Source organism: Emys orbicularis, chromosome 2 (genome assembly GCF_028017835.1).
Source record: "Emys orbicularis isolate rEmyOrb1 chromosome 2, rEmyOrb1.hap1, whole genome shotgun sequence".
NCBI lineage: Eukaryota > Metazoa > Chordata > Testudines > Emydidae > Emys > Emys orbicularis.
In genome coordinates, this window is record NC_088684.1 from 298,842,598 (window position 1) to 298,865,682 (window position 23,085).

At 44.6% G+C, this 23,085-nt stretch overlaps 1 protein-coding gene across 1 annotated transcript; it reads right to left on the minus strand.

Annotated features, from left to right (window-relative positions):
- Positions 1 to 7,520: 7,520 nt before the first annotated feature.
- LOC135873910 (stonustoxin subunit alpha-like) lies at positions 7,521 to 21,141 on the minus strand. The gene is made up of 3 exons (XM_065398519.1): positions 21,045 to 21,141; positions 9,342 to 11,396; positions 7,521 to 8,050 (listed from the first exon to the last, which is right to left on the minus strand). Exons 1-3 carry the CDS (start codon positions 21,139 to 21,141, stop codon positions 7,521 to 7,523), a joined length of 2,682 nt encoding a protein of 893 aa, XP_065254591.1.
- Positions 21,142 to 23,085: the final 1,944 nt, after the last annotated feature.

The following is a 23,085-nucleotide window of genomic DNA, read 5'->3' on the forward strand; positions in this document are numbered from 1 at the left end:
CAACTTTTTGAAAAAACATCACATTTCAACCTCTGGTGGGGGTCGGGGGGTTATTTGTGTTTTCATCCACATTAAAAGATTTTGAAGCCACTGAGCTGAGGCTGAGACATGTTCTGTGTGGCAGGCTGGTTCTTTGGGTGCTGTTCTTTGGACTCTGCAAGTTTTGGTTCAAGACAGAGCCTTCGTCAGGATTTTTTGGACAACTTCTACATCACTTAAAAATCTGTTCAACGTGTAACACCGTAACACCTGGTCAATACCCTTTGAACTTGCAGGGACATAACTCCTGGTAAGCAAAATATTCAAAGTCATCCGTCATCACTGCATCACCCACCGACTTTGGCCAGATTCTGAAAAGTATTTTAGTGCCTAACTTCTATTGACTTCAGTGGGCGTTAGTTAGGTACCTAAATCTCTTGGAAGAAGCTGGGCCTTGATTAATAGATTCAGTATAAACTCTTTTGCGATATTTCAAAAGGCCCCAGTGGCCAATGATAACAGATTTCAGCAACAGGCTTATCCACCTGCTTAGCTAGTTTTGGGAGGGAATCCTCATGAAAGCCGAAGACTGTGCAGTAATGCTGCATTGATGTCAGCAAGACGGTACATCACAAGCGAAAGGGAGCCCTGTACAAGGACTGGCAGCAATACTACAAGTTGATACACTGGCCACTTTCCATATCTGCTTCTTCAGGAAATCCTGTTTCTTTATCAAGATTGCGGTAGAGATGTTTGGGAGTGTGATGGGGTGTACCAACCGCGCACTGGGCCACTGGGAGCGGACCAATCACTGTGGGCCCAGGAGGCCATGTCCCCTTTCCCCTGCTGCGCATGCTCCAGGTGGAGAACCCAGATAAAGGAGGCAGTCCAGCTCAGTCGGGACGGGCGATGGAGGAGGAAGGATGTACACTGCTGGTTCCTCCAGAGGTACCTGCGACGCTCCTAGTGGTAGAGCCCGAAGACCCGGACTATGCGCCAGACGACTCGCTGACTGCAGAGACTGCCGGGGAAACCAAGCTGTCACCCGCTGAGGAGGCTGTTGCCTGCTCTGTGCCCTGGCCCAGAGGGAAGTAAGACCTATGCACTCTTTGCTTACCTTGCCCCATCCAAAGGCCGCAGCCTGCTTGCTGCTTCGTCCTGCCCAGGGGGCTAATTACCCAAGTGCCACTGCCACCCCAGCTAGGAGGCTGCAGGGCTCTGAACTGTTCTTTTACCTTGCCCACCCAGGGTCTGCAGCGTGATTGCTGTTAAGAACTATTGCCTGCCCCAGCCAGGAGGCTCCAGGGCCCCAGACTCAGGGGTGAGAGTAACTTACAGGACTTACCAGTACGGCCGGAGTCCTGGGGGGGCGTGGCCTCATCCGGAAGAGGCGTGGCCTCAACCAGAAAGAGGCGTGGCCATTCAAGATTTAAAGGCCCTGGGTCGCCGGCTGTGGCTGGGAGCCCCAGGGCCTTTAAATCACCCCGGGGCTGCCAGCTGCAGAGGTGGCTGGGAGCCCCTGGGGCTCAGGGGCGAATTAAAGGGCCCGGGGCTCCGACCGCCGTGGAGCTCCAGGCCCTTTAAATCCCCGCCACAGCTCTGGCAGCCGGGTTGGTGCCGGGATTTAAAGGGCCGGGAGCTCCCGCTGCTGCGGGGAGCCCCAAGCCCTTTAAATCCCTGCTACGGAAGCCGGTGCAGTCCGGCACGGCATACTGGCTCTTGCCGGTATGCCATACCAGATCGTACTGGCTTACTTTCACCTCTGCCCAGACTGTTTTGCCGCCCAGAGCCAACGGACTATTCGTTTCAGTGAACCCCATCAGGGGGTTGGAACCCACTTGGATGAAATCACCCGTTTAACGGGGAATCCTGATGACTGGGTGACGGGGTGCACCAACCCCATACTGGGCCGACGGGGGAGCCCCAGCTCGACGCGCAGGGCCCCCGTCATAGGCAGGATAACTAAATATAAGCTTCTCTTATGAACATACAATTCCTCTTCTGATTTTCCTTCCAAGGGATGGCAGTGGTATGTACTTAGTAGACAGGTGGAGAGAAGGAAATCAACAGGGAGACATCCTTGGAAAATTCTCTACACACTGAAGACTCTGGATTGATTATTTTAAGCAGCATAATATGCCCGCTTCAGAGCATAGAAAATAAAACTTCTTCCCTATCTTCTGAATCGCTCACACAGGGTTGTCTAGTAGGACAGGCAATGCTCAGAGGAAATGATAATGAAGGAAATGTCCCCTTGAAGTCTCTGTTTGTGCTAAAGTATCATTCCTCAAATACTCGTTCTTCAGGCCCATGCGTACTACATTTGTTACATTAACTGATTTAAAAGTTCTATTTCAACAACGGAGAGAAAGAACATGAACTAGCACAGGGCACCTACCTTTCTGCGTATATCACATTTCAGTACGGATGAAAACTTTCCAAGAAAGAAATAACCTGCATCCGCTCTCCCCCGAAGCAAATTTGTTGTCCAAAATACCCCTGCGTATAAAATACTAACTATGTAGCCGCCACATTTTTATATGACAATATTCTCTCTTATAATCAAGGTAGATCATCATAAGTAGAGATCAACACTTTTAATTCGGATGAACAACAAATAGCTGGAAATGTGTCAGGTTAGAATTTAGCCTTTTCATCCAGCTGATTGAAAGTTGATCCCAACTTGTTACCCCTGTAGTCCTTTCATTAAAAAAAAAAAATAGGAATACAGTTGGTTTGATGTAAATCTTTCATGTCCAGAGTAAAAATTAGTCAGCTCTTGTTAAGCTCTTTGGCTTCAATTTGAAAGGGACATCTTTGTTTTAGAGACACAAGCTGGGTGAGGTAATATCTTTTATTGGTCCAACGTCTGTGGATGAAAGAGACAAGCTTATGAGCTTACACAGAGCTCTTCAACCTGAAGAATAATTATCTGAGAGCTCGAAAGCTTGTCTTGATCACCAGTGGAAGTTGGTCCAATACAAGGTATTACCTCACCCACCTTGTATCTCTAATATCCTGGGATTAGCATAACTACAGTAGCACTGCATCTTTGTTTGATGCATTCCGTTCTCTGTACATTTTGCAAAATGGATTTAGATAGATTTAGTGGGTAAAATTCTGGCTCAGCTGAAGTCAGTGAGAGTTTGGCCATTGACTGCAATGGAGCCAGGATTTCACCCCATAGCTTTAATTTTGAAACCTGATTTGAATCCATTTTCTTAAGTCCTAGCACTCATTTATGGTACAGTATTCATGGGATCAGATCAGGGAAATAGTATGCCACTTCCATATCATGATACAAGATGGGAAGGACGGCCAACCAGAATACATTTGAAACTGGCATTTTTGCAAATAGTTTTGGCAACACTAAATTAACTAAATGTGGAGAAAGAAAAAAGCTTGGGGGGGGGGGTGTTCTTCTTTGTAATTTAAAATAAGTGGAGATACTGCCATTAATTAAAATAGAGGGACAAGGAAACACATATAAGGAAGGTATCAAACTTTGAAAATCATCTGAGATACACATAACTGAAAATGCATCAAAGAGATAAATGCATTCAACGGAATCAAATCTCGTCTTGGCATCAAGTGATAAACTACGTCTGATTTGTAGGAATAATGGACTGAGTGGATTATTCCAACTGCTCTTCTAATGCTAGCTGCAGAAGATCCTCCACAATGACATGGGATCAGCAGGAGCGAGAGATGTAACTTCATTGCTGTTTGAACAGCCCTACAATAAATCCCACAAGGATTCGCACTCTGAACACCAAAACTATGAGATCCATATTGAATCTGCAATAATCAGAACTTATATCAGTTAACTGGGTGGGCACCCTGAAAACTATCGTGATGGAGTAGTAACTGGGGGGGAGGGATAGCTCAGTGGTTTGAGCATTGGCCTGCTAAACCCAGGGTTGTGAGTTCAATCCTTGAGGGGGCCACTTAGGGATCTGGGGCAAAATCAGTACTTGGTCCTGCTAGTGAAGGCAGGGGGCTGGACTCAATGACCTTTCAAGGTCCCTTCCAGTTCTAGGAGATGGGATATCTCCATTAATTTAAGTAAAAGAAAAAATCAAAAATACATGTCTAAGGCAACAACCAGAAGCCACTAACATAGAAGGAAAAAAAGAAAACACTTATAGTTAAGGCCCTACTTGAATCGCGGGATGATTGTCAAATAATTGCGGCTGAGTTGCAGACAAGACATGGAAAATTGTGGAAAAATAATACTGGACCTTTATTAATTGCAGTAAGATGGAAAAGCCAGAGGAGACCAATTTGTTTAAGAAAAATGTGCTGGAACAATATAAGCACTCAAGTATTATGTTATGCCTGCTCATTTTTTTGATAACCAGACATTTTGCTACAACTGCCAGCTGCCCAGAGCTGACAGCGGGAGTCCTGCCGTGCACGGGGCTGACAGCGGGAGCCCTGCCATTTCTGCTGTTAAAAGACTTTGCATTCCTTACTGCAAGACAATGACATGTTTACAGTAGGATATAAACACCTCTGAGCAACCCAGAGAGAAGATGTGAGTAATCATTTTAGCACAATGATATGGGCTGATCCTGGGGCAGGGATCTGCCCTTTGTAGCCTTTTATTTAATTTAGAATAAATGTAGTGATGTGATCCTACATCACCCTGGGTTCGGCTCTGGTTGCCACAGTGTCGAGATCAACAGAGTGACAATCACCTCTGCTACTTTTTTCAGATTTAGAGCCTCTAGGACCACATGAAGACCATGGATGGTGACACGCACATTCACAAGTACCACATCTAGTCTGTGTTACAAGTTTTCTTAGAGTCACAAGCAAGGTTATATTTACCCAAATGTGATCGGGATCCTAGTGGGGAGCCCGCTATGGTCACTCAATTAGGGTGAACTGCAAAGAATGGGGCAGCCAAACCCCAAAAAACTGGTGGATAACACCAGTACTTAGATTTACCAAGCCAGCATAAAACAGATTCTTTATTACCTTACTGGTTATTCAGAAGTCCAAACAACACAGTTCCCTTAGAGTGATCCAGCCTCAGGCCTCCATCCAGGGACCCACATCAAATATGATGAAAATTTCTGTAAATCTTATTTCATCATACAAAAGAAAAGGTTCTACCAATCCCAAAGGATCGGACACATTACCTCCCAGGTTAATGAATGTTTCAGATCTTGCCCAAATACACGCTACAGCCAGTTCTTATTAACTAAACTAAAATTTATTAAAACAGAAAAGAGAGAGAGTATGGTTAAAAGATCAATATACATACAGACATGCGTTCAATCCATTGAGGTGCAGATTCATAGCATCTCTGGTGAGCTTTGTAGTTGCAAAGAGTTCCTTTAGAATTCAGGTCATGGGTCATAGTCCAATGTCCAAATCTCATATTCAGGGCGTACCAGCATAACTGGGACCTCAGTCTTGTGACTCAAACTTCCCCTGATGAAGCCTAAGCAGATCTGAGATGACACAATCAGGACCCAAGGACCTTTTATATAATTTCATGTCCTCTTTTGACAAGTTGGGATTTCCTCGGGGAACAAAAGGTAATTAGGATGACTTTGAAGGAGGTCCATCGCCGGTACTTAGCTTTTCGAATTAACATACGGCCATTTGCTGGTTCCTCCACCATTCACAGTACATTTCAAAGAGAGATGAATACTGAGATATCCTGTGTTTACAATTCATTTAAATGCTAAGATTTTCTTTTGACCTCTGAATGATCAGAATACAGCATAGACAGGGACTGCTGATTACATTGTCCACGCTACTCATACATATGTAAATACACAAAACACCAACATTATCTCCCCACATGTCTTTTGAGGGTTATTTATTTTGCAGGATGTTTAAACCTTTCTAGCCATGCGTCACACCAAGCATATCTAAATCCTACGAATACCCAGGCCCAAGTTATAAATATAGTCATACTCACATCCTTAAAGATATTCTTAGAGTCTGATGGATTCCTCACCAACTGGACATCAGTAGAGAAATGGCTCCTGCTGGGAATTTTCTCTTGACTACTCCCAATTTCACTCAGTCTGAGAATCCTCTTTTATATTGTAATTTTGACTACATCTAACACACTATGCATGTGCACGAAGGAGTCAACCCTCTTTTTTCCTTATCTGTATTTCCACACCCCATAAATATTGGGGTGCCCTGTTTTTCAGAGGTCATCTGTAGTTCCTCTTATTTTCATTAGCATCTATACACAACATGTACCCTGCGTCCAGGACACGTGTTGTAAATGATGTTACAATAAGGTATCTCATGATTTTGAACAGTATATTGCAGTTGATTTTCTGCAACATCACCTGTTGGCACATCTTTCCAGTAGTCTTGTGATCTTACTGGCATAGGGTCAATCTTTGGTCACTTACTCATGTCAGGCATTCTTAAACCTATGGCTAAACTGAAATCTGGCAGGCCTTGCGTTTCAGCCGTGCTTTACTTATATACCTAATGCTACTTATCACTCTTATACTTCTATAATCCTACAGTTTAAATCTAGTTAGCAAACCTTAATTAGAAGTAATTTAGCATCTGAGTTAATCATTACATCACACAGCACAACCATACATGGATAATAAAATGAGCTAATTGGCTACACCTTGCCCCCTCAGGCTGTGCAAAGGGCCCATGCTGCGAGTGGAGCAATTGTACGTGAATCAGCTAGAAGCCCCCGATGAGCACGTGGAGACAGTGCAGTGAGCTGCCAGCCCTTGTGCCCTGTACAGGAAGAGGGGGTGGAGATGCAGGGCGAGAGCCCTGGTTTTACTTCGCCCCTTTCAGGCAGTGAGCACCACGGGGGTTCTGGCCAAGACCTGCACAGGGCTCAAAGGGCGGAGCTCCTGGTGCCCGTTCTGCAGCTGGCTCTAGGACGGCGCGGGGATCGCACTGCCAATGGCATTCTGGGCTCCGGACAAGGATCCTGCCCTGGGACAGAGACTCTCAGGCCAGGGGACACTGCAAACTCACATCGGTATAACTACGTGTGAACCCTCCCCCCCCCCCCCCCCCGTGCGACGCAGTTACACTGACCTGACCCCCATGTAGACGGGAGAGCGTCTCCTGACAACGTAGCTCCCGCCTCTCGGGGAGTGGAGTCACCACGCTGACGGGAGACGCTCTCATAGTAACGTCTTCACTAAAGCGCTACAGCAGCGCAGCTGCGCCGGCGCAGATGTTGAAGTGTAGACAAGCCCCCACTGACTCCACAAGGAGAAGTACTAACCCCTCCCCCTCATCTCAAGGTCTGTGCCCCTCCCCCTTCTAGCCGTTCACTTTGTTATCCATCCTCCATCCCTCCCCCCACCCACAAGTCCCAGTTCCCATCTCCCATCCCCTCCTTCCCCACTCCCCGGAGGTACTTTTTCTTTCCTTCCCCCCCCTTTCTCTGACCCTGTTCTCTGATATAATCCTACAGGACCATACAGCATGAGAACAAGCAGACCAGGCAGTCACAGCAGGACCGTGAGATGGGTCTAGCCTGCTCTCTCTGGTACTGACAGGGCCCCGGGCTACCCTGAGTCTCAGGGATGCAGGCTCAGCTGGAACCCTGTACCCCAGACCCAGAAGAAAGGGAAGATTTTCTCCCCATTGAAAGAGGCCCGTGGGAAAGTGAAGATCGGGGCCAGATTATCAGCATAATTAAATGCCACCAACCCCCCTTCATAGTCCAGAGAGACCCGGATCCTGCTGGGTTCTCTACTCAAGGACAGGCGGGTGACAGGGGAGGTTTGAGCGCGATAGTCTCTGGCACTGCCCCATTTCTGCACCACCCAGACCCCCTTCTCAGGGGTAAAGTCAACCTCTTCCTTCCTCAGCACAGACTGTCTAGCTACCCCCACAGCCCAGTCTCCGTCTGCTCCTCCCTCCACCTTCACCTGCCAGGAACGTTTCCCCGAGTTGAAGCCCTCAGAGCCCAGCACACTGAGCAAATAATCAAATCTCTCCGGTTTGTAAGGCAACATCCGGCTCTCGTGTCCCCGGCTCACACTTCTTCGATCTTCAGACAGGACGAGCTCAGGATGTGCCGTGTCTGGATCCAGAGTCACATTCACTGGGGAGAGACAGAATCAGAGCGTTATTGGCAGACGTGGGTCAATGACAGAACAAAAGGATCGGCTGGGCCAGACCTGAGACTCAGAATCTCCCCCCCCTGCACTCACCTACTTAGGAACAATACTGTGTAACGTATACGTGTGCCAGTGGGTGCTGCTCTTTATATTAGCTAACTATATAGATAGCGAGATTACATGGCGAAAATAATTCACTAACCCAGCGTTAAGATGCCTGGTGATACCTTGCGCCCTTCAAGAAAGTCAGTTCAGCAAAACTGAATCTTGTGAATGCCGGGAGATAGCGAGTTCAGGTGTGTTAGGATATAGATATTCAGGCCTGCCTGCAAAGGCCTAGACTTTAACAACTTAGGTGTATTCTTATCACTTGTTATAGAGGTATAAAACAAAGAATCTAAATCACAGTCCGCCTGTGTATGGGCCTTCTCACATCCATCATATCTCCCTACTAGAGAGGTTACATACAACCCTGGCCCACAGCAATACATACAGTTAATACAATAGGGTCCTTCAGTGACATTGCAGGAAATTGCCGTATCTGCAGAGACCTTTCCAGCTACAGTGGAAGCTTTCCACCTCCAGATCCTCTTGGCTCCGCTGTCCACACATGCTCAGTATGATCCACTTAGTTCAGGAGCAGTTCTATCTGTCTAATAATGTTCTGAATGTTGCTCCCCCAGAGGCCTAGTGGGTGCCATTTACTCTCTGGGGGTTATCCTCCAGTGAGACCCTTGTGCCTGGATCAGAGCCAAGGCTTGATCCCCACGTCTGGGCAAAACCACGGTGGTAGAATATGTCAACCTTTAGAAAATATGGGTTTTTTAGGGAGTTGGGGGGGAGAGGAGATTGTATCCAGGAACCCCTTGGTCAAATGAGCCCAAATTTGGATCACTAACCCTAGCCAGTGCCCCTGAGGCACACCAAATTTCAAGGCAATCCAATTAACTGTAATGATTTTAGAGCAGTTAGAAGAGTGAAGCTTTTCACAGGAAGGTGGTTGCAACCTTAACTTGACCAGACCTGGCAGTCCAGTATCATTTGTACAGTACCCAGCAGATCCCTGTTGTTGGGTTGGGCCCTATATTCATTACTACAGTTCAGATATTAAATTGCAATAAATAGTTTGATTCTGAAGTCACTCCTACATTATACCCCTGGGACATCTCAGTTTTCTTCCAAAGATAAATATAGTTTTACCTGAATGAACTACTCCAGAGTCCTGTGTTGGGGGGGGGGGGGGGGAAGGAATGTGCAAATATATTTATATGTTACCTTTCTTTAGTGTTGAAATCAGAGTCTCCTCGCTTGGGTTACTCACAGCCCCATCCGCACACACAGCCGACACCCGGAATCTGTAGGATGTCTCAGGCCTCAGTCCATCAATGCTACAGAACTCAGTTCTCTTTCCAGTCCTTCGTTCCAGCCATTTGCCTTTCCCCTCCTGACTCGTATCTCCTGCCTCCTCTTTATATTCCACCTTATACTCCCTTATACTGACTCCATCTGCAGTGACACTTGGACTCTCCCAGGTGAGGGCGATGGCAGATGAATCTACAATAACTGTTACGGGCTTCCCAGGAGGGCTGGTTGGAGAGAGCGTCTTCACAGGATCACTCACGTCGCTGCTCTCGCTGAGCCCTGGTTTGCTCACTGCAGCATATCGGAACTGGTACTCGGTGTTTGCACGTAGCCCTGTTACTGTGAATGTCTCTTGTGTGTTATTTACATCCACAGCCGTCCAGTTCTCCTGCCCTACAATTCTGTACTCCACCCTGTAGCCGGATATCGCAGCCCTTCCAGCGGCTGCTGGGTTAAACGTGAGCTGCACACGGTCATGTCTGATTCCATCAATCAGGGCAGGAAGAGGCTTTGATGGAGGCTCAAAGTTGGTGCTGATCAGATCTCCATCCTCATACAGGTAAATGGCAGTGCCTGGATTCTCCTTGTCTGGAACAGAGGCCACAATGAACCGAGTCGTCCCCTTAGATTTGTTGACACTGACAAAATGTGAAAGGGACCTTGCAGATTTTCGAGCTTTTTTATACATTTCTTTTTCCTCAAACCACACTTTGGATTTTCGTTTCTCAGCGACAGAACTGGCTGATGCAGGATCATGCGTTTCCTTTATATACTGGTTCTGAAGCCATTGTTTTAAATCTGATAAATACGGCTCCTCTTCATGCAGTGAGGTGAATGTAAAGGAGACGATGAAGTCAAGCTCAGGGTTGAGTACTATTTCATCTAGTTCACTCTGGGACGACACCACTTCTACATTGCTTAGGATCCTAAGGTAGGAATTCACATAATTCATCTCTTTCTCCTTTGTAGCCAGAAATTCACTGAGGCTCTGGATATTGAACGGTGACTGGTTTTTACATGATAAAATATCCACCAGAGCCCCTTCCTCTTTTCCACCTCCACGTATTAACGGTAAGAGTCCTGCTAGCTGTTTCTGGAAAGTCTGTCTGTGTTGCTTACACAGATCTCTGAATTGCTGGATTTTCACCTTGATTTCGGGGAAGCTTGTGGCGATCGGATTCTTCACCATGTCATTGCATCGCATGTTTACTTCTGCCAGTTCTTCCATAGCAGTCTGAGCATCAGAAATCAGTGTTAAGCTGATCTCACGCACCAGCCGAGCAGCTCTGGAATCCAGCTTGGTCAGCGGGTACAGCCAGACTCTCACCGGTACGGCCTTCTCCCCATTGTCACCAAGCAGCTTTGGGAGGGTGGAATATGTTTTCATGGCATCTTGGAAATTAGTTGGATTGTTCTCAAGAGCAAAATCACCATGGAACCTGCAGTTAAATTTTTCAGCATTTAATTTTTCACTTTCATCCATTTTGACAGCTCCTTCCCCTTCTATGGAAAAGATGGGTATCTTTTTAATTGCAATCTGGAGCTTTCCCTCTATCTCACGTACATTCTCAAAAGAAGAAACTTCTCGATCAAACACGAAGAAAGCCTGAGCCCCGTACAGCACAGCCGTGATCACATGGGTGGCCGTGCCTTGGTCAAATACAGCACCATAAGAGACATTCTCTGGTCCTAAATGGTTCATAGTTAGTTGCTCAAACTTTGTTGTGGCAGAGTACTTGAGAGTAATTCGGGCCTGTTGTTTGGATTTTTTGGTGTCATTTAAGTATTTGGCAGATCCACTTACTTCAACCAACCCCCCCAGGAAACTGGCCTTCAGCGATGCTGTGACATTGAGGGCATTGGCCTTGTCTTCAATGGTGTCGGATGCGATGATCTCATATTCAGTCCTGGGTTGTGGTTTTGTGTTTACATCCTTGAGAAGCTGTTCCAGGCGCCACAGCGTGATCCCTGGAATAGTAGACACAAACACATGGTAACGTAACTGATAGATGCACGGGACACAGAGTCTATCCATGGTTTAATTGTGTCTCATTTCTGAGATTGAAAAATAACGAGTGAAGGACATCAAGTAAACTGACCTGGTAACATACAAACGTGCCAAGTCAGGGCTGAACTACACCCCTAACAACCTTCCCTTGCCCCCGGCTTATTACAGGACTTTGGAAGACATGATCTTCTCCAGAGTGACTGAGTTCACTCCCCTTCAGGAGTACACTGCTCCAGGCAGCAAGTGCTCTAGTTATGATTGAAATGTCACTTCTATTAGAAACATCTGAGGCATTATGGAAACGTTGCTGTCTCACCACTACCCCAAGCTGCTCATCCACAAGAGTACTATGATACTGCCAGTCTGACCCTGAGCAGATCAGCAGTGAGTACAGGGCTCTGGGAGTGAGAGTGAAAGGGTTGGGGAAGCAGGTTGTGTTCTTGTCCATCTTCCCAGTGAAGGCTAAGAGCCCAGTCAGGGGCATACACATACTGACAAATGACTGCACAACTGTGCAGATGTTGTCAAAAGGGTAAGTTTGGCTTCCTGAGCCATGGGAGGCTGTTTCAGGAAGGAAATCTGCTGGGAAGAGATGGGGTACACCTGATTAAGAAGGGGTAGAGCATCTTCGAGCGCTGACTTGCCAATCTAGTGAGCAGGGTTTTAAACTAGGTTCAATGGGGCAGGGGACAAAAGCCCACAGGTAAGTATAAAAAAGTGACCTTCACAGAGGGCTAAATGTTGCGAGATGAGGGAGGTGGAATGGAAAATTACAATTGGGTCATAGGAGCAACAAGGGGGTTAACAGTGGGGAAATCTGCTCAACATCTTAGATGTCTATTACACAAATGCAAGGAGTCTGGGGAATAAACAGGAAGAACTGGAAGACTTAGTACATATGCTAAATTATGACTTAGTACAAACTTTGGTGGGATAAATCTCGTGACTAAAATATTGGTATAGAGGGGTATAGCTTGTTCGAGAGGGACAGGCAAGGAAGAAAGGGAGGAGGAGTTGTTTCATGATACATCAAGAGTATATACACTTGTTCTGCGGTCCAGAAGGAAATGAGAGGCAGAGCAATTGAAAGGTTATGGGTAAAGATAAAAAGGGGAGACAGGGGCAACATCTTGGTAAAGGTCTACTCTAGACCACCAAATCAGGAGGAAGAGATGCACGAGGCATTTCTAGAGCAAACAACAGAAATATCCAAAACAGAAGACTCTTTAATAATCGGGCACTTTTGCTTTTCCAGTAGATGTCTGGGTAGTTATATGGCAAAACACAAAATATCCAATAAGTTCTTGAAATGTTTCAGGGACAACATTTTGAGAAGATGGAGGAAGTAAGAAGCAGGGCAGCCATTTTAGACTCAATTATGACTAACAGGTAGGAATTGGTTGCAAATCTGAAGGTGGAAGGCAATTTGAGTGAAAGTGATCATGAAATGATAGGTTTCATGATTCTTAGGAAAGGAAGGAGTGACAGCAGCAGAATAAGGACAATGGACTTAGAAAAAGCAGACTTTAACAAACTCAGAGAACTGGTAGGTAAGGTCCCATGGGAAGGAAATCTAAGCCAGGGGTAGGCAACCTTTCAGAAGTGGTGTGCCGAGTCTTCATTTATTCACTTTAATTTAAGGTTTCGCATGCCGGTGATACATGTTAACGTTTTTTAGAAGGTCTCTCTCTATAAGTCTATATTATATAACTCAACTATTGTTGAATGTAAAGTAAACAAGGTTTTCAAAACGTTTAAGAAGCTTCCTTTAAAATTAAATTAAAATGCTGATCTTACGTCGCCAGCTTGCTCAGCCTGCTTCCAGCCTGGGGCTCTGTTCACCTAGGCCTGCAGCGGGCTGAGCGGGGCAACTCGAGGTCAGGGCAGAGGGCTGGGGGTGTGTGGTGGTGCAGGGCAGAAGGCTGGGTGTTGGGGGGTTCAGGGCAGAGGGCTGGGTGTTGGGGGGAGGTCAGGGCAGAGGGCTGGGGGAGGTGTGGGGGTGCGGGGCAGAAGGCTGGGTGTTGGGGGGAGCTCAGGGCAGAGGGCTGGTGGGGGTGGGGTGCAGAGCAGAAGTCTGGGTGTTGGGGGGAGGTCAGGGCAGAGGGCTGGAGGGTGTGTGGGGGTGCAGGGCAGAAGGCTGGGGTGCTCGGCTCGTGGGGGTGCTCCCAGCCCCCTGCCCTGAGCGGCTCAAGGCAGGGGGCTGGGAGGGATATGCCCTGTTCCACCCCCTTCCCCAAGGCCCATCCCTACCTCTCCCTGCCTCCTCTATGGAGCAGGGAGCACGCTGCTGCTCGGCTCGGCTCCGCTCCCCCTTGCAAAGGCCATCGCCGGCAGGGAGAGGGGGGAGGAGGAGGAGGAGGAGGGGCTGGAATGCACCACGTTGTGGGAAGAAACGGGGGAGGGGGAGAGCTTGGCTGCCGCAGGACCAAGCTTCTGCCTCCTGCCCCCGCAGGAGAGAGCGGTGGGCGGGGGGGCTGAGTGGGGCTGGGGTCTGGGACCCCCCCCCACTGCTCTCTCCTGCGGGGGCAGGAGGCAGAAGCTTGGTCCTGCGGCAGCCAAGCTTCCCCCTCCCCCTTCTTCCCACAGCGTGGCGCTTTCCGGCCCCATCTCCTCTCACTGGCAGGCAGCGTGCCACTCAGAATCGGCTTCCGTGCCGTGTTTGGCACCCGTGCCGTAGGTTGCCGACCCCTGATCTAAGGGGTAAAGGAGTTCAGGAGAGCTGGCAGTTTCTCAAAGAGACAGTATTAACGGCACAATTGCAACTATCGTGATTTGAAGAAAAGATATGGAAAATAGCAGAAGGCCAATATGTCTCCATAAGGAGTTCTTTAATGACCTGAAAAATAAAAAAGAAATCGTACAAAAAGTGGAAACACGGACCAATTGCTATGGAGTACAACAGAATAGTACAAGCATATAGGGACAAAAATCAGAAAGGCTAAGGCTCAAAATGAGTTACACCTAGCAAGGGACATAAAAGATAGTAGAAAGAGGTTCTCTAAATATATTAGGAGCAAGAGAAAGATAAAGGAAAGTGTAGGTCCACTATTTAGCATGGAAGAGCTAAGAATGGATGACATCAAGAAAGTGTAGGTGTTTTAAGCATATTTTGCTTCAGTCTTCACTAAAAAGGTCAGTTGTAGCCAGATGCTTATCACAATTAATATTAACAAGTGGGAAAGAACACAGGCCAGAACAAGAAATGAATCAAGTTAAAGAATATTTTGATAATGAGATGTATTCCAGTCAGCAGGGACTGACTAAATTCACCCTAGGGTTCTACAGAAGGTACTAGCTGAAGCAATCTCAGAACCATTAGCAATTATCTTTGAGAACTCAAGGAGGATGGGTGAGGTGCTAGAGGACTAGAGAAGGGCAAACATAGCACCTATTTTTAAAAGGGGAACAAAGGGGACCTGGGGAATTATAGATCAGTCATCCTAACTTCAATACCTGGAATAATACTGGAAATAATTATTAAACAATCAATTTGTAGGCACCTAGAAGATAATAGGGTAATAAATAATAGCCAGCAAGGATTTGTCAAGACCCAATCAAACTAAATCAACCTAATTTTCTTCCTTGAGAGAGTCACTGGCCTAGCGGATGGGGGGGAAGCAGTAGACATGATAGATCTTGATTTTAGTAGGGCTTTTGACACAGTGCCACATCCAATTCTCATAAACTAGGGAAATATGGTCTAAATGAAATATAACTCAATGAAAGGCTGTACTCAGAGATAGTTATCTATGGTTTGCTGTAAAACTGGGAGGCTGTATCTAGTGGGGTCCTGCAGGGGTCTGTCCTGGATCTGGTACTAGTCAATATTTTCATCCATGACTTGCATAATGGGTGGACAGTATACTTATACATTTAGAAGATGACATCAAGCTGGGAAGGGTTGCAAGCACTTTGGAGGACAGGATTAGAAATCAAAATGATTTTGATCAATTGGATAATTGGTCTGAAATCAGCAAGATGAAATTCAATAAAGACAAGTGCAAAGTACTACACTTAGGAAGGACAAATCAAATGCAGAGCTATAAAATGGGAAATAACTGACTAGGCAGTAGTACTGCAGAAAAGGATCTGGGGATTATAGTGGATCACAAATTGAATATGAGTCAACACTGGGATGCAGTTGTGCAAAAGGCTAATATCATTCTGGGGTGGGAGGCAGTTGTCCTGCTCTTCTCGGCACTGGGAAGGCCTGAACTGGAGTATTGTGTCCAGTTTGGGGCACCACACTTCAAGAAAGATCTGAACAAACTAGAAGGGTGAGGGGAGAGCAATAAAACTGATAAAAGGTTTAGAAAACCTGCCCTATAGAAGATAGGTTAGAAACAGTGGGTATGTTTAATCTTAAGAGAAGACGACTGAGAGTGGAGCTGATAACAGTTTTCAAATATGTTAAGGGCTGTTATAAAGAGGATGGTGATCAATTGTTCTCCATGTCCACTGAAGGGAGGTCAAAAAGTAACTGGCTTTATCTGCAGCAAGAGAGGTTTAAGTTAGATATTAGGCAAACTTTCTAATTGTAAGGATAATTAAACACTGGAATAGGCTTCCAAGGGAGGTTATGGAATCCCCATATGTGATAAATAAAGTGGGGGGTAGCTCCCTTTGATGGACACCCAGCCAATCAGTTAGCTGTAAAATCCCTCTTGATAGCTGTTCTTTACTTGCTTTACCTGTAAAGGGTTAAAAAGTCCCCCAGGTAAAGAAAAAAAAAGTGGGTGTGATTAATTTGAGCAAGAGTGTTGTCAAGCAACAGTATTGCCAGTGTTAGGCCTAAAACTTCTGGAAGCTTTATAAAATGAGCTTTGCAAAATTATCTTTAAAGAGCAAGCTTTGCAAAATTAAGCTGCAACTTGTGGTCAAAAGACACCTGCAACCAGACAATGTTTAATCGCTGACTCCTCTATGGTAAAATAGGTCATGCCCACGGGTACGGCTTATTAAGACCACCTTTAATACTTGTGGTTAAGAAACGCTGCAGCCAAAAACTGATTCTTATGTGGGTTTGATGAGCTAGGCCTTTAGGCATAGGTCATCAAAATAACCTTACCCACAATCAAGCCAATAACCCATTTAGAGGTAAGTTACCTAAAAAAATAAGAAAAACCACAGTCAAGACAGTGGGCTATATAGCTTATTTCTATCTCCTTAAACATAGCTTATAAAACTAAAACAATAATTGGCTACAAGAAAATAAGTAGGGTAAGGTTTTAAGATAAAATGGTCTGGTTGCATTCAGAATAAGGTAACGGAGTAAAAAAGTCTGGGTTGCTCAAGCTGTTTTAATCTCAAGTTGTACTGGCACTATAGTATTAAGAATGGTAGTGTCGGAATAATTTAATTTCAGGTTATATTAATGCTGCAGTATTAAAAATAGTAGGAAAAGTTTAGAACTATTCATAGATTCTAGGACTGGAAGGGACCTCGAGAGGTCATCGAGTCCAGTCCCCTGCCCGCATGGCAGGACCAACTAGTGTTAAGTTGTTTAGAAATAGTAAAAAGTTGTTAATCAATTTATCAATTTATAGTTTCTTTGTTTGTACTTATAATTATTACGGGCAAAAATAAAACTTGTGAAATTAATAGTTAATAAGTAATAATAGCTTTGAAGGTACTTGTGCCTGTTATCAGTAAAGACTGCCAATGTTAAGAGCATCCTTTTATAGTAATATGTAGCTAGTGCATAACATTACCTGTACTTGTCCTTGTTTGCAATATAATTTGTCATTTATATTAATCCTTATTCAATGCTGGTCTTTAATTTTTCTTTTCCTATTCTGTCTGTATTGCATTTATAGCCGTAAATCATTAAAAGCCTATCTTAAAAAATAATCAGTGGTTCTAATTTCTTTATACGAACACCACTTAACCTCATTACATCTGTGTTGGGGGTGGTGGGAAGTAGCGATCACCCAGAGCTCCATTTGGGCCCTGATGTGTGTCCCCTTCTTCCTATATCTCCTCAGTGGGCACCTGACCAAAAGAGCCAATGGGAAGGTAGAACTTTTTAAAATTGGGAAAGAAACTTTGCCTTTGTCTGTTGTTCTCTGGGCTGGAGGGACAGAGCAGCCATGCTATCAGCAGCTAAGCCTGGTATGATTATAAGTCATCAGATCATGCCTAGAACTACTTCTCTGAAATCCAAATGTGTAAGTAGATCAGAATGTTTAGCTAGATGCGATTAGGGTTATTTATTTTATTTCTTATTGGCTTGTGGGCTCCTCTGTGCTAACCCCAGATGCTTTTGTTTGCTTGTAACCTTTAAGCTGAACCCCCAGGAAAGCTATTTTGGGGGCTTGATTTTTGGAATTGCTCTTTTAAAATCTAGCAAAAGCCTAAGTTCCAGATGAATTTTCTTTCTATTTGTTTTTAATAAAATTTACCTTTTTTAAGAACAGGATTGGATTTTTGGTGTCCTAAGAGGTTTGTTTGATTAGCTGGTAACCACAGCTAATTTCCTTTGTTTTCTTTCTCAGCTCTTCCCTGGGGGGGGGGGGGGTGAAAGGGCTTGAGGACACTCCACAGGGGGAATTCCCATGTGTTCCTTCCTGGGTTCAAAGGGGTTGGGGTTTTTTTGCATTTGGGTGGTGGCAGCTTTTACCAAGCCAAGGTCAGAGAAAAGCTGTAACCTTGGGAGTTTAAAACAAGTCTGGAGTGGCTAGTATTAATTTTTTTAATCCTTGCGGGCCCCCCACCTTATGCACTCGAAGTGACAGAGTTGGGATTCAGCCTCGAGAAACTAAATGAATTTTTGCATCAGTCTTCACTGTTGAGGATGTGAGGGAGATTCCCAAACCTGAGCCATTCTTTTGGGGTGACAGATTTGAGGAACTGTCCCAAATTGAGGTGTCATTACAGGAGATTTTGGAACAAATTGATAAATTAAACAGCAATAAGTCACCAGGACCAGATGGTATTCACCCAAGAGTTCTGAAGGAACTCAAATGTGAAGTTGTAGGACTACTAACTGTCATCTGTAACCTATCATTTAAATCAGATTCTGTACCAGATGACTGGAGGATAGCTAATGTGATGCCAATTTTTTAAAAGGGCTCCAGAGGTGACCCTGTTAACTACAGGCCGGTAAGCCTCACTTCAGTACCGGGCAAATTGGTTGAAACTATCGTAAAGAACAAAATTGTCAAACACATAGATGAACATAACTTGTTGGGAAATAGTCAACATGGTTTTTGCAAAGGGAAATCATGCCTCACCAATCTACCAGAATTCTTTGAGGGGGTCAACAAGCATGCGGACAAAGGAGATCCACTGGATCTCGTGTATTTCGATTTTCAGAAAGCCTTTGACAAGGTCCCTCACCAAAGGCTCTTAAGCAAGATAAGCTGCCAAGGGATAATAGGGAAGGTTCTCTCATGGATTGCTAACTGGTTAAAAGATAGGAAACAAATGGAGAGAGGTAAATAGTGGTGTCCCCCAGGGGTCTGTACTGGGCCCAGTTCTCTTCAACATATTCATAAATGATCTGGAAAAAGGGGTAAACAGTGAGATGGAAAAATGTGCAGATGATACAAAACTACTCAAGGTAGTTAAGTCCCAGGCAGACTGCGAAGAGCTACAAAAGAATCTCTCAAAACTGGTGACTGGGCAACAAAATGGCAGATGAAATTCAATGTTGATAAATGCAAAGTAATGCACATTGGAAAACATAATCCCAACTATACATATAAAATGATGGGGTCTAAATTAGCTGTTCCCACTCAAGAAAGAGAAATTGGAGTCATTGTGGATAGTTCTCTGAAAACATCCACTCAATGTGCAGCAGCAGTCAAGAAAGTGAACAGAATGTTGGGAATCATTAGGAAAGGGATAGCTAATAAGACAGAAAATATCACATTGCCGCTATATAAATCCATGGTACGCCCACACCTTGAATACTGCGTGCAGATGTGGTCGCCCCATCTCAAAAAAGATACAGTGGAATTGGAAAAAGTTCAGAAAAGGGCAACAAAAATTATTAGGGATATAGAATGTCTTCTGTATGAGGAGAGATTAATAAGACTGGGACTTTTCAGCTTGGAAAAGAGGCAACTAAGGGGGATATGACAATCATGAGTGGTATAAAAAAAGTAAACAAGGAAGTGTTATTTACTCCTCATAATACAAGAACAAGTGGCCACCAAATGAAATTAATAGGTAGCAGGTTTAAAACAAAACACAAGAAAGTATTTTTTCATGCAACACACTGTCAACCTCTGGAACTCCTTGCCAGAGGGTGTTGTGAAGATCAATTCTATGATGGGGTTCAAAAGGGAGCTAGATAGATTCTTGGAAGACAGGTCCATCAATGACTATTAGCCAGGATGGGCAGGAATGGTGTCCTTAGCTTTTGTTTGTCAGAAGCTGGGATTGGGTGACAGGGCATGGATCACTTGATGATAACCTGTCTGTTCATTCCCTTTGGGGGACCTGCCATTGGCCACTGTCAGAGGACAGCATACTGGGCTAGATGGACCTTTGGTCTGACCCAGTATTGGCCATTCTTTTGTAGGTTTTTAAGAACAGGTTAGACAAATACCTCTCAGAGATGGCCTTGGTGCACTTATTCCTGCCTCAATGCAGGTAGCTGGTCTAGGTGTCCTCTCAAGGGCCCTTCCAGCCCTAAATTTCTATGATTCTATGATTCAGTGATGTCTAGTAGCTTGAGTTCCTCATGCTAATTATGTTGCTTTAAAATGTATGTCCTTTATCAAGTTTAAACTAATTGTATTTTAATTTTATTGAGTGTCCCCTTGTTATTTTTCTATGAGAGAGTAAATAGGTCCTTCTTATTTACCTTCTCTAGCCCATTAATTCTTCTGTATCCCTGTTTCACCTCCCGCTTATTCTTGTCTCTATATGAAATATTTTGTTTTGTCTCTTCCTGTGAAATTCTCCCCAGGTTTCCAGTCATTTTTATCATCACTGTCCGAACCGCCTCGATTTCTGTTATATCTCCTTGTGATGGGATGGCCAGCACAGAACACGCATTCCAGGGGAGGGTGGTTCATTGATTTATGTAACGCCATTGGAATAGCTCTGGTGGCATTTTCCATCCCGTTCCTTGGGCACCCTGGCACCGTTTACTGCTTGGGCGGTGACTGGACCCAGAGCGGGTGTTTTCACTGAGCTGCCCACAGCGATGCCCAGGCCTTTTCCGGGGTGGGGACAGTTAATGTAGGACACTGTGATGGGTGTGAATAGCTGAAGTTTTTCCTTCTAATGGGTCCCATCATGCCCCGAAGATCTGTGTGTAGAGAGGTCCCTTCTCACCGGGACCTCACCCCTCCCATGTGGAAATGGGGGGATGAGTCAGCTCAGGGGCACTGTCCCCCTTTCCTAGGCTGACTGCGGTGCGGGGGGGCTGCAGAGATACTGCAGTGGCGCGGAGCGGATGGGGATTTTCTCCTTTCTCCTAGTGCAGCCCGGGCTGTAAGGAGGGTCAGCAGTACTAGTGCAGGTTTGGATGCCCTTTATTTTTTCCCCCAACTCAAATCCCAAACCCAAATGTTCCTCAAATAAACAGGTGCCAAATGCTTCTTTTTCCTGAAACACTAAGTTGGGCCCCGGGCTCCTCCCGGGGTGACAGTTACCTGGGATGAGCGAGTCTTTGCGGCAGTCGTACAGCATTCCCAGCTGGAAAGGGCGGCCCAGAGCCGGCATCTCAATTGTATCATCTGATTTGGCCATTATTCCACACCCAGACACTCTCTCCTCTGTCTGACCTGCAAGAAATAACTGGGGTTACATTTAAGTTTCTGGGGAGCAGATTTAGAATCGAGTCACTGGCTTCAGTCTTCAAAGTTTTTTCTGAACATTGCCCTGGAAAAGAAATTTGTGAGCATGAGCCTGTATCATCTCAGTAACACATGCAGAGGTGCAACATATTTGGGGCTCAGCACCTGCTTCTGGATGTTGGGGTCAACTCATGAATATACAATTTGTACTAAGACATTAACATGAAATGTTGGGCTATAAATCAAATGATAAAACTGAACCAAAGGCCTCGAATTTTCATACTGGCCAAACTAACCTCTAACTGAACTTTCTGCTAGCAAGGAAAACTGACTCCTGTGCCTACAAAACCATGCCTTGTGTCTGTCTATTATCTGGTCCTTTGGAAAAGATAACAGAGTTGTAAAAGAAAGATATCTCATCTAGTCTCCACAGGAGACAGGAGAGGAAGAAAGTCACTCACAGATTTACCTCTCCCTTTTCTCAGATTATGAATTCTAAGTTTTACATTTTAAAGGAATTGTTCCTTTTAGCAAGAATGGGAAATAGTTATAATTTGACACAATTTATGTCCTGATAGGGTGCTAAGTTGCAGTCCAGGAAGCCATAAATACCTGCTGCAGCTCTTACTTAACACAAGCCAGAGCATGCCTCAGTAGTATAACCTCGATAGCATTCATCACCATGCATTATTTGGCAGGTTTCCATGCCCCATTCAGGAACACACCAGAGTGAAAACCACAGAACCTTAGTAACAGCTAGTTTTTTTTTGTAATCCAGTGGATCAAAGAGAAGTTTATTTTCCTCCCCACTTTTTAAAAAGTTTTAAAATCATGTTAATTGAAACACGCATGTAAAAATGTTAACTAAAGGGCTCTGTCTTCATATAGGCTTGTCTTTTAAAGTGTTTATTCCTTTACAAAACTTAATATAACTTTCACTTGTATTTGTTAAAAAGCAGGGAATGAAGCAGCCTTCTTATCTCTGATCTGCTGGCTTACAAAGGCTGTTTCTGCTGACAGCTGCTTTGCTGCAAAAGCCTGCTGTTTCAAACTGTCCTTACTAAAAAAAAAAAAAAAATGACCAGTGCGAGCCTAAAACCGAGGGGGAAACTTTTTTATCACTATCCATTACTTTTATAAACAGGTTTTCTGTGTTTTTAACCCTGGGTTGTTTCTGCAGACTTACATTTTATTAAAACACTTATACCAATGGGGTAAATGAAGAAGTGTCTTCAGGTAGCCTGTTTTTCAAAGGGGTCTTCTTTTCTAATCCACTACCTTCAAGGGGCTGTTTCAAGTTGTTCTCACTAAAAACATTTGGAAAAAGCTTTTAAAACCTTTTTCTTAGTCAGGGTTTAGGCCAGAGGTGCTTCTGCGTGCTTTTTTTATTGAAACACTCCTGTAAATAAAGGGATGTGTCTTTAGGTAGGTTTGTCTTTTAAGTGTTTATTTAGTAAGTTAGAAAAGAGGAGGGTTTTTTAGGCATTACTTTAAAAAACACGTTTTAAAATTGTTTATATTAGGTGTTGGTCAGCTTTTGTTACCGTGTGGAGAAAAATAGAAGGTCCTGGTTGTTTAGATAAAAGCAGAGCAGGGGCCCTTTTACTTGTTTTTTTTCTGGAAGGAAAAAAAGGCAGGAATCCTCTGGCTACATACTTTAACTTCTTTAAGCTTTAATGGTTAAAAAGTTTTTATTTTATATAGTAAGCTTATTTACAGTTAAAGTTACTATTCTTTCTAATACAAGTATTTGGCATAATTTTGTTTATAAACAGGTTTTCTGTGTTTTTAACCCTGGACTATTTCTGCAAACTCACATTTTATTGAAACACTTATGCCAAAGGGACTAAATAAAGAAATGTGTCTTCAGATAGCCTGTTTTTCAAAGGGGTCTTCT